The sequence below is a fragment of the Tachyglossus aculeatus genome, chromosome 11 (genome assembly GCF_015852505.1).
Source record: "Tachyglossus aculeatus isolate mTacAcu1 chromosome 11, mTacAcu1.pri, whole genome shotgun sequence".
Lineage (NCBI taxonomy): Eukaryota > Metazoa > Chordata > Mammalia > Monotremata > Tachyglossidae > Tachyglossus > Tachyglossus aculeatus.
The window spans coordinates 49,382,962-49,395,133 of NC_052076.1; the positions used below are offsets into that span (position 1 = coordinate 49,382,962).

A 12,172-nucleotide genomic window follows, 5' to 3' on the forward strand; every position below is an offset into this window, starting at 1 on the left:
CTTGGTTGGCTTCAGTCAGTCAGTCGTATTTATTGAGTGCTTACTGTGTGCAGTGCACTGTACTAAGCACTTGGGAGAGGACAACACAACAGAATAACAGACGCTTTCCGTGCCCACAGTGAACTTCAGCCCATATAAGCCTGAATTTTTGATTGGCCCGCACAACACTCTATCTGCAAAAGTTTTGGATTGGCAACAAAGGGGAGATTTGTCCTGAGTCCAAGACGATTGTTATAAATAAATCAATAAATCTCCTCTCCTGTGCAGTCCTGGCTTGTGAAAAATACTGCCTTAGCTATTGTGCTAGTCTCTTGGTTTGTTTGTTGCCCAGTTGGGACCCTATTTCACCTTACCTTGACATTGGTTATTTCTTTTTCTAGAGCGAAGATAGTATTGTGGTGGGTAATGCAGAGGGAACCGTGTTCCATTTTCAGCTGATCTCTTTGAGATCTGGGGGCTCTGAGAGCCAGTGGATAAGAACGAAGGCATTTCAGCATCATACTCATGACGTGCGCTCTGTGGCACACAGTCCGACGGCATTGATCTCTGGAGGTACGTATAGCTCGATGTCAGAGAGTGCTATTCCTCCCTCCAGCTATCATTATCTCCAGGACCCTACTGGTTTCATCAAAGACTTTGGTCTACCCCTGGATTGTCGCTTGTTTTTCAGGCATGGACACTCACCTAGTGATCCGCCCACTCATGGAAAGAGTACAAACTAAAAACTATGACTGCGCCCTCCGAAAAATCACCTTCCCAAGTGTAAGTCTGTTTTTCTTTTCTAAAGGTGGATATTCACTGCAGGACCGTTATACAGTTTCCTTATTTTATATGTTTTGAATTTAATCCCTTGCAGCTACTTCTTCCTTTTCTGGTCTGTCTGTGGGGAGGTGTCTTGTGTGGGCAATTTTGAATGGTAATTGGAAGATTGAGCATAAACTGTATAGTGCTTCCTGGTTCTGAAAGTACTGAGTCAGTGGTATAGAATGTCAGTTTTCTGTAATAGTAATAATAATAATTGTGGTATTTGTTAATACTTACTATGTGCCGGGCACTGTACTAGGTGCAAATAAATTGTGTTGGCTATAGTCCCTGTCCCATGTGGGGCTCACAGTCTTAATGCCCATTTTACAGATGAGGTAACTGAGGCACAGAGAAGTGAAATGACTTGCCTAAGGTCCCCAGCTGGCAAAAAGAACATGTTGAGGAAAGAGCTGATCTGACTTGCTTTTCAAAGTTGTAAAAGAAGCAAAATCGCTGGCAGGCAGTTGTTTGGCTTTTGTTTCCCAGTCATGCAGTCCAATTGCTAGGATTTTGGCCCATCACATCCTCATTGTGGAGAACTCCTTGAGTATTGCGCTTGAGTGTATTGTGATCATTTGTTTCAGCTCGAGAGATATAATAAAAACGGCAGAGCCGGAATTAGAACCCATGACCTTCTTACTCCCAGGCCCGTGCTCCGTCCATTATGCCACGCTGCTTTTGATGATGAGCTCCTGAGCAGTAGATGAATTACTTTGGCAAGTGGTATTAATAAACACTTTAGAAAAACAGGTGTTTTGTCTAGTTTAGTTCTAGTGATTAACAGAAGATTTAATTCATGTCTCCTATGCTTATTATCATTTGTGTTTTTCCTGCCCCCCCCCCCACCTTTAAAATGGTTCTTCAGAAAAATTTCATGGCTCAACATTCCGGTTGGTCCCTTTCTCTCCTTTGCTGTAATCTAGATTATTGTTCTTGTATTCAATGGGTGCTTGTTTTGTGATAGGTGTGGTACTAAACGCTTGTGGAAGGTGTATAATGTAGTTAAAACTCAACCCCAGCCCTACCAGGGCCTTGTGGTCTAAGTCGGGGTGGAAGGACACATGGAAAATAGGAATCACCCATAAACTAGAATAAATGACAAACAATAAGCAGGTTAAAGGATAGACAATCTAAGAACGACAGTCTTAAATATGTAGCTCAAATAGTATTTGGAGGGTACAGATCTCAGGCTTCTCACTGCTCCAGGCAGTAGTCCTTGATTGCAAAAGACGACGGACTTCCCAGTGTTTTCACATTGATGCAGGCAGGCTTGGCTTCTTTGGTGTCCAACAGGAGGTGGGAGAGGCTGCCCTGGTGATTAGGTGCCCCTCCCATCCAAACCTCCAGTCCAAGAGGACCCTGGAGCTCATGGTGATGAAGAAGTTGGCCGAGTGGGTCCTGGCTTCTGCCCCCTCTCTTTGCTCCTGCAATGTCAGGCAGGGGAGGAGTAGGCTGCCCCAGCCAGTGAGGTAGTTTTCTTGTGCTAGTTGAGTGTTTAGGGGCTCTCCGGATGGAAAGGAAAAGTCGATCTAATTGAAAAATGAAAATTCAAAGCTTAGATGACAGCAGAAACTGAATGGAATTTTTTTGGTGGGCTTTATTTCCTTAAGGGAGTTGGAATTTTCCATTGCTTAGGGCAAAAGGGCAGTTGCCCTGGGCTCTGCTAGTAAAGGGTGTTGGGGAGGGGGCTCCTTGTCTGGCAACCTCCTGTGCTCTGTTCCCTCTTTTCCTCTTGGGGCTGCCATAGAAGTGGAGAAGTGAGAATGGGTGTCTCTGGGCAAGTGACGTATTCCACAGATTTGGGCGAAGGTCTGTGGGAATGAATCCCCCATGAACTAGCAGCAGTCTCAGGGAGTAAGCCTCCCGTAAGGCTCAGTTCTGAGCCTTCTTCTATTTTCCATCCTCACCCACTCCTTTGGAGCAGTCATTCACTCCCGTGGCTTCAACTACCATCTCTATGTGATGTTTCCCAAATCTGTTATCTCCAGCCCTGATCTTTCTCCTCCCCTGCAGTGTCGTATTTCCTTCTGCATTCAGGACATCTCTACTTGGATGTACCAACGACACTTCAAATTTAACATGTCCAAAACAGAACTCCTCATCTTCCCACCTAATCTCTGTCTTCTCCCTGACTTTTCCATCACCGCAGACAGGACCACCATCCACCCTGTCTCACAGTCCCATAACCTTGGCATTATCCTCGCCTCATCTCTCTCACTCAACCCACATTCTCAATCTGTCATCCAAAGCCTTATTAAAAGTCCATTTCTCCGGGAGGTCTTCCCCAAACTCTGCCCTCATTTCCTCTCCTCCCACTCCCTTGCGCACCACCCTTGTACTTGGATTTGCACTGTTTATTCATACCAGCCTCGTCTCCACAGTACTTACGTGCGTTATGTGTGACTTATTTATTTATGCCTGTCCCCCAACTAGATGGGAAACTTGTTGTGGGCAAGGAAAGTGTTTACCAACTCTGTTATATTGTACTCTCCCAAGCATTTAGTACAGTGCTTTGCAAACAGTGAACACTCAATAAATATAGTTGATTGATTGAGTGCCGTGTTTCCAGCTGCCATGGCTGCGCCTACTTTGAGATGCCCCTGGTTGTTCAGAGAAGGCCAGAAGGCTCGGTAAAGGACTGAATAATTTCCCTGGTTGCCCTTTCCGAATCCTGCCATGGCCGTGGCTGCAGAGATTTCTCCTACACCTCTTCTTCTGCCCCTGTGGCCAGTCCTGAGGGTGGGTTAGGGGCTAGGACCTGAACGCTGCTTTGAGAGACCATAAAAGACTCAGGTTTGGGGAATAGGGAGAAACTGACTCCCCTCAGATGCAAAAATCACCTGGTATATCGCTGCCTGTAACGCTGACCATTCTTTGGTTGCAGCATTGTCTCATCTCATGTGCCAGAAAGATGAAGCTTCTCCTCTTCCAGTTTCCTCAATGGTTGGAGCTTTGGCAACTGGGAGCCACTGATGCAGTTGGTAAGCTGGGTGGAAATCTTCCAAAGGACAAACTATATCTGTAGAAACTGTGGTGGCTTTTAAAGAGTCAAGGATCAGGAGTGGAAGAGACACGTTAAAATGGAATTTTCTAAATCTGAAGAAATAGATCGCCCCACAGAATCCCCTCTCTCCTATCTAGATTTTGTTGAAATTCATAGCACTCCACATTTGGCTCGGAATCTGTTTCACTAATTGGCAACCTCATTCATCTTTTCCACGATCGAAGTTGCATTTGCCTTTTTGGTATGTTAGTTCCAGGGGCGTGGGTGGTGAAGAAATTTGGTTCATTTCTTGCACTAATTTAAATCAAATCAAGTCTTGCTGCTGCAAACTAAAAAACCCACTTTACCTGAAAAGTCTCCTGGTGCCTGAAAGCAGGGCTCCATCACATTTAATATTTATAGATTAACCAGAACTGCCACAACCTTTTGAGACTCCCCATAGCACTATTGATTGATAAAGAAACTTAACTCTTTAGTGCTCTGCATTGACTCAGTATATGGGAAGGGGTGTGACCTTCCATATTCGGAACTGATCTGGCGAGATGAGAGTTCCAACAGACGAATGAAGGTTAAATGGGCATTTGAAAGGAGATGGGGTTCTGGCCCCCTCAAAATTTTAGTGCCCACAGGACCAAGACTCTGTTGCCCTGCCCTCCTGTCAGTCTTTGAGCAGGCCATAGGGAAAGTTTGGGGCTTACTTGGTGAAATCAGAAACATCCACCAATAACTGGTGACAACAAAAGAAGGCTCAGAGCCTCTTCCAGGAACTTCTTGAAACTTCATTTGGAAGATGTTCATTTGATTGAGGTTCTAAGCTCAGTGGGTAAGGCAAAACTCACAATCAGACAAATTTTTGCCCTCCAGGCCAAATTCCCCTATTGCCTCTGTTCTGGTGACATCTCTCCTGTGGACTAACCGTTGAACTTTAAGAATTTGCCAGATTTCTTGCTGGGCTGGGCCTCACGTAGGCAGGGATTCATCATCATCATCATCATCAATCGTATTTATTGAGCGCTTACTGTGTGCAGAGCACTGTACTAAGCGCTTGGGAAGTACTAGTTGGTAACATATAGAGACAGTCCCTACCCAGCAGTGGGCTCACAGTCTAAAAGGGGTCTCACAGTCTAATAGGATTCCACCTATCTCCAAGTATTTGTTTTTTTTTTTCTCAGAAAATGAACTGTTACCCATGGTGGGAGTAACTTCATCATAAATGCATTTCTTATTTCAGGCAAGCATGGAGACCTTCTTCCAATTTCCAAGAATCCAGAGCATTTGCTACAGCTCAAGAAAAAGGTAAGAGGGCTTTGTTTCTCTGGCCCTGAAATCTGGAGTGGGTTTGTTTTTCTTTTTTTTTACTTCCTGGGCCAGAAGTTTGGGGAATCATTTAATTCTTCACGTCACACCATGAATTGCTGTAACTGCCTGAAATTCCATGATATGGCGTGGCCTACCCTTAAATTTCCAAAGTTGTTTACCTAAAGGCAAAGTGTAGGGAATGTGTTTTTCAAGCAGATGTCACTTAAAATAACAAAAATCACTTGCCTACCCCACAAAATGTATTTGCCATTTGGCCCATTCCTCAAAACATTACTCCTGATTAGAAGCTGAGGTGAATAGCATCAGGGTGGATGCTGGAATTGGAAGTAATTCTGAAAAATAGGAAAAGGTAATTCATCATCAGTAACAGCATATATTCAAGTTCCTTCTGGGTGGATAACACCACTAGGCCCTTGGGGAGCGTACATGTAAAAGATGCGATCCTTCCTGTCTTTGAGGAATTTAGATTTTAAAAGAGTGGCCCAAATTGCCAAACATCGAATAGGGAAAAAGAGTAAGAGAGTGGGTGCAAATTAAAAAGTACACAAGCAAGCAGTTAAATAATAAATAGGTAAACAGAGCTATTGCATGATCAGGAAGGAGGAGGATTAGGTAGGGACTGCCCCTTGAAGATAACTTTTTAGGAGGGTTTTGCTCCCCAAAACTAAGTTTCTTCTTTACTTTCAGAGGTGAGGAGCTCTTTCCATTCCGCAGCTTGATCAGCTCTCTGATGATCTATGACCATGACAGTTTTGGGAAGCTTTGGATAAGGAAGACACTCATTGTAATCTGTTCTCACATAAACATTTAATGTGATTCTTACATTTTCAGGGTCCTGAGAATATTTGCTGTAGCTGCATCTCACCCTGTGGGAGCTGGATAGCGTATTCCACTGCCTCAAGGCTGTATCTCCATTTGCTAAAGTTTGGTGAAAATAACAGTGTTCGCCTCAAAAGGGTAAGCAGAAGCTGGGGATTTTTGGCTCAGTGAGGGGAAGATCTTAGTCTCATTCTGTTTTCCTCTTGAGGCTCTTTCCAGGAGCTGTGGGATAGCAAGGTGGGATTGACTCTGAGGTGTCCTCTACTTTCCCTCCATTGAATAGTTTGCTTCTGCCCAATCAATCAATCAATCGTATTTATTGAGTACTTACTGTGTGCAGAGCACTGTACTAAGCGCTTGGAAAGTACAGGTCGGCAACACATAGAGACAGTCCCTACCCAACAGCGGGCTCACAGTCTCAAAGGGGGAGACAGAGAACAAAACCAAACATACTAACAAAATAAAATAAATAGAATAGATATGTACAAGTAAGATAAATAAGTAGAGTAATAAATATGTACAAACATATATACATATATACAGGTGCTGTGGGGAAGGAAAGGGGTAAGATGGGGGGGATGGAGAGGGGGACGAGGGGGAGTAATTGCCCAAGTAATTTCCATGTGAGTGGATTTGGGAATTGCTTAAGAGGTGAGAGAGAGAAGCTTTTAAGAATGAAGGGGATTAACTTCCTGTTGCAAGAGTATCATGGGAAATGGCAGTTGTTGGGCGGAGAAGTATTGGGAAGGTCCAGTAGCACGCTGTCTCCTACAGTGTGGGATGTTTTGCTTGGGGGTAGTGTGAGTCCTTCGAGAGTATTGTTTCAGAAATGGCAAACGTACTAGGTATTGTAATTGATGTCTGGTGCTTGCTTTTTGGCTGCCTCTAGGTTTCCAAAGTGCCAAAATTCCATCACTCTGCTAACCGGATCCTATTCTCTGAAGATTCCACAAAGCTGTTTGTGGCATTAAATGAAGGATCTATACATGTGCTCCAGTTATCGGAAGGAAGCTTCAAGCACCTGCATACCTTTCATCCAAAATCAGGTGGGGATTTTTTTTTTTTCCCTGAATGTGAGTATCATAGGATATTTAGTGTTTCAAGATGTCCAGTTTCCTGATCTCATCACTCCAGCTGCATATGCTCCCTTAACTTCATCCTTTAAACCAACACTCAACCAGGTACAATTTGGAGGAGATGATTTCTGGCAATTAAAATGTTGTAAGAGGAACTCAAACGTTTACTTTATGTTTTTCTTAGTGGGTATTGAACCCCTTATTGGAAGCCAGAATCAAGGTTTCCACCTACCCTTTCCTTGTAGGGTTGCTAAAAGGGTTCATTTTTCCCCCTGTTCTTTACTGTCAATTTTACAGCAATTTGGGAGGACAGATATTAAGCTCTGCTAAAGCTCTTGAGATTCTTATACATTGCCCTTTCTTGTAAGGCATTTCTTTGCCACCGCCTTTCAGTTTCAGCCTGGGAAGTTGAATCTCTGAATTCTCAGAAAACAACTCTCCTTAACGACTGTTCACATCACTTTAGCACAATAGTCCTTTAAATAGCATCTCAGCAGGGTTTGCTGGTCTGCTTTGACATCCCCTGCACAGTATACCATTGAGGGAGAATAGGGTGTAGATCAACAAAATAAGCATCCTCTCACTTGTCTCGCCTCTAAAAGAGAACAGTTTATTTTTTTCTCTGGGCTTTCTCTGAGTATATCCCCCCTCATTATTCTTTTCTTTGACCCAGACCCCTATATTTCTTTCCTAGACGTTGCTCCTTCTTCCTGAAGGCTACATTCCCAGCCCTCTCCATCCCCAAACAAACCATATTTAGTTACTGAGGAGTTGAAAAGAATTTTCCCCAAGATTTACTCCCTTTTGAGACATTTTGCTATTCAGTTAGACTTCTGTAAGAATTGGGGAAGGGGAAGTAAAAGGAGGTGAAATTAAAACCAGTCAACTCTAATATTTGCTACTGGCTTTAGTACAAGTTCTGTTAGGAGGTAGAAACAGTTGGCTCAGATGATGCTTTTGGATTGGACATATCAGTTATTCATTATAACTCCTGTTACCTGAATAAGCAGATTATTACTCAGACCCGAGTAATGGTATTTCCTGTCCTCTTACACTCCCCATGAAGGTGGCAATGGTATCATTCTGGGGTTGCTAGTTCATATGCAGAACTGCTGCTTTGAAAACAAATTCAGGGGATATTATGGGAGGAATTTTTGAAGAAGTTTAGATTGTGAGGAATGGGGATTCATAGTCGCCCCTGTCTCTCATCTTATTGGGCACCTCAGGGTAAGTAAAAGAGATGAAAATATTTATGGCCAAATGCTGCACAATCTTTCCTTATAGGAACCTCGGGAGCTATTTCCCTTTTGGCTGCGAGTGCCGATGGGGAGTGGCTGGCTGCAGCCAGTGCCAGTGCTGAAATCAATATCTACAGCCTGAAACATTTCAAGGTGAGCCAGAGTTGACCACAGCTGCAAGCTGATTTAGCCATTATCTTCATATTGCTCAGAATTTGTGTTGGGATTTTGGAAATAGAACCCTGGAATGGCAATAATTTCCTGGGTAAAGTGCCTTTCTCTCACTCACCTTTCCCTGACTTATTAGAGATTCCCATATAGCTGACTGACGGTTTTGTTCTTTATTCTCAGGCTCACTGCACTGTACCTGCATACAACTTCCCTGCAACTGCTATGGCCATTCATCCCGAGACTAACAATCTTGTTGTCACTCACTCTGACCAACAGGTGAGATGCTTTCTGGGGTTTCCATTTCATATTCTGTGTACTTGGTAAGTTTGGAAATTGGTGTGGGGAAGGTTTCCTAGAGAGGTGGGCCAAGAACGGCAAATAACTTACCCGTGACCTGTTCTAGAAGAGAGATATCTGCCGTGAATCAGCAAAGACGCTATTGTAGTTATTGTGGCGTTACTAACTTATTATTGAGAGTAGTTTCATGAAAAATTGTTGTGGATGGGTAGACTACAATGACGCTGTCCTTGCTTGAACCAGACTTTCTCTGGGAATGAAGCATCTCCCTCTTTGGACAACCTTCTCACCCAAATCTACCCTAATAATTATGGTATTAAGTGCTTACTATTCGCCATCTGTTGGGTTAGGTGCAAGATCATCAGATTGGACACAGTCCCTGTCCCAAATGGGGCTCACAGTCTATAGGAGGGCGAACATGTATTTAATTCCCATTTTACAGATGAGGAAACTGAGGCACCGAGAAGTTGATTGACTTGCACAAGGTTACCCAGCAAGCAAGTAGTGGAGCCGAAATTAGAACCTGTGTCCCCTGATTCCCAGGCCTGTGTTCTTTCCACCAGGCCACTCAGTGTGCTCGTTAATAAAAGTTGTGTAGGGTTGGGAAAATGGAGATGAGTATCTAATTGGAGAGGCCTGACCGCCAGGACTCGAGTCTGTTATTTGGTTTGTATAAGCAGTGGAGCTCTCTGTGGTTTGGAAGAGGGCCTATGTCTGCGGAGTGTCTAAAACCTTTTCTGTGCCGGTACTGTGCTCTTCCTTAGGTGTTTGAATTCAGTATCCCCAAGAAACAGTACACAGAGTGGAGCCGAAAGGTACAGAAGCATGGATTTCATCGACTCTGGCTAGAAAGAGACACACCCATCATGCACATCACTTTTCACCCCAAGAAGCCTACGCACATCCTTCTCCATGACACCTATATGTTCTGCATAATAGACAAGTCCCTGGTGAGTTCCTGAAGCTCCAGTAAGTAAAGTGTTAACAAAAAAAAAAAAAGAAAGGAGAAGGTGGAAGAAAAATGGAGTATAGATTGTACAAATTGAGACCAGAGTCCAAGAAGGACAGATTTAGTGTTGCACCATTTCCTGTCCTGATTGTTTATCTACCATATCTTCAGCTAGGTATGTTGGAATTAGGTCTGTCCTCAGATGGCAGGCTTTTGGGGAAAACTCCTGCCAAGGAAGAAACTTGCCCCATTAGAGCACTCAAGTGGGGTTGGCATTACCGTCTTTCAAATGAGACACACTGCTGAGGTTTGGATTGTATCTAAGATTGAATATAATGGCCCGGTGTGCAAACATTGAGTCCTTCCCCAAGATAGATTGGCAAAATTCAACTAGGGGGAAAAAAATATATTTTTCATCCTTGGCCAGATAAAGGATTCTTCTTTGTTTCCCATCTTAAATTATGGCATGTTGCTAAGTGGGCACTCTGTTTCATTCAGGAGCCTTTGCAGGGTAGCGACACTTTGTTCTCATCCCTATGAGCACGGTGGGTTCATTGACTGTAATGTGCTTTGAGCTCATTCTATAAAATTCAGTAAAGCTGCATATTTGAAAGGGAGGAGATATGTAATACAGGGAAGCAAAAGGCTGGAAAGGGGGATATTTGTTTTAACTTGCCCTAGAAGCCTATGTAATAGGATTGATAGAATTATCTTATGGGAGAGAACTGATGGGTTTTTTGAGGGATGAATGTTTCAGGAAAGAACCACTCTCTCATCCCCACCCCCTCCGGCTTCCTTGGATGACACCCTGATTATCCTGAGTGTCAATTCTAAGTTCATCAGTTATGCAAAGTAGATGCAGGTATTCCCCAAAGAATTTGAAGGGTGGAATTTCATTCACGTGGCAGGAAGACATCTTACAAGGTATTAGTGACTCATTGCTTGGGTATGGAGTGGGGTGGTGAGGAATTCTGAATCACTGGGGTACTGCATGGGGAAAACCTGAGTAGTTAGGCCATTTGCATCTCGGGCAAGAGAGACATTAATTTCAAAAGCCTGGTGGTCTGGGTTCCCAGTAAATGCCAATTTGTTCCTTCCTGCTGAGGTGTTACTCCGTGGCCTCTGGGCCTCAGCTGAGTCCTTTGATCCTGCTGCTATCGAAGAAATTCATTTGCCTCAAATCTCCACCCATTGGAATGTGCCTGGAGAGTAAGAGGTACCATAACCCCATTGAGAAATAGCATAAATAGGAAACAGGACCAAGGAAAATTAGCATAGCATTTCCAGAGAAAAAGGCTTAGTGCAGGTAAGGGAACATGGTTACCAACTCTGTTCTATTGTACTCTTCCAAGCCCATAGTACAGTGCACTGCACACAGTGAGTGCTCAATAAGTATAATTGATTGATCCTGAGGAGTGGCATTTCAAAGCCCCCCAGAATTGAGGTTTTATTTAACCAGTTTGTATGTTTGTTTGACTTTAGCCTCTGCCTGATGATAAAACCATGCTGTTTAATCAAGTTTCCTTAAAGCAGTTGCCCGAATACAGAAGAAAGCGCTTGGCCCATGCTTTTAAGATCTCCAAGAAGTTTCAGGTAAGCCTATTTTTCGTACTGTCTCCTGGAAGGATTCCGTGGGCTTCAAACATGTATCGGGCAGTGTCTGTAATTCAGCTAGCATTCATCATGCTGCCAGGGAAATTGACCTTGCAAAGTGGCTATTTCCTGCAGTGAGGAAGTGGCAGAGCTGAATGGGTGGGACAGGAACCTGGAAACAACCCACTTCCCTACCTTGAGATGATAGAGCAAAACAGCCTGTTCAAGGAACAATCGTATCAGACTGGGCTGAAATGTAATGCAGTTTGTGAGAGAACCACTCAGCCCCAGCTACTAGCCACCTGCAGAAAACAAGGCCTCAGTATTGATTTATAACAAGACCATTCAGCGTGTATTCCCACAGGACAAAAGTGTGAAGAACTGAGAGTGAGGGACTCCATTTCCCCATCTCTACCACTGAGCCGCTTGGCCTTTCTGGGTTACGGTTTTCTTTACTGAGAATGAATGTTTTCATAGATGCCTCACCAGAACAATGCAAGCCTTATCTAATATTTGTAATTCACTTTGGTGGTCTTTGAGGAAAAGTTCTTAGGATATACAGGCCCTGGGTGACAAACGGGCCTCGTTTATTGCCGGTTAGACCATGAAGTTGTTTTTAGAAGATTCAGAGGTTCCTCATCAGCTCTTTGGCACATTAGCAACCCATATAAATAAATAAATTCTATTGCTGTGAAACCTTCAGTCCAACTTGTCTTCCTGGGAAATGGGGCTCTGTTGGATCAATCCTAGAGAAATGCTTCAATGTAACCTCCTCCCTGGTGCTCCTGAATAGCCCCTGGCATTTCAAAATGAATCTGTTGAATTATAAGGCTGGAGGGCTTTCCCCCCATCACCTTTCCTCCTCCCCTTCACCCCCCCCCCCCCCCTTCTTTTTAGGCAA

General features: G+C 43.8%; 1 protein-coding gene across 2 annotated transcripts in view; it reads left to right on the forward strand.

Annotated features, from left to right (window-relative positions):
• Window positions 1–12,172, forward strand: part of UTP4 (UTP4 small subunit processome component) — a 28,648-nt gene that overhangs the window by 16,189 nt on the left and 287 nt on the right. For both annotated transcript variants that reach the window (XM_038754720.1, XM_038754721.1), the window contains exons 8-17: window positions 381–552; window positions 671–762; window positions 3,689–3,785; window positions 5,040–5,104; window positions 5,960–6,085; window positions 6,837–6,993; window positions 8,308–8,414; window positions 8,613–8,708; window positions 9,494–9,679; window positions 11,161–11,271. In XM_038754720.1, the coding sequence (XP_038610648.1) occupies window positions 381–552; window positions 671–762; window positions 3,689–3,785; window positions 5,040–5,104; window positions 5,960–6,085; window positions 6,837–6,993; window positions 8,308–8,414; window positions 8,613–8,708; window positions 9,494–9,679; window positions 11,161–11,271 (1,209 nt within the window). The remainder of the gene's footprint in view (window positions 1–380; window positions 553–670; window positions 763–3,688; window positions 3,786–5,039; window positions 5,105–5,959; window positions 6,086–6,836; window positions 6,994–8,307; window positions 8,415–8,612; window positions 8,709–9,493; window positions 9,680–11,160; window positions 11,272–12,172) is intronic.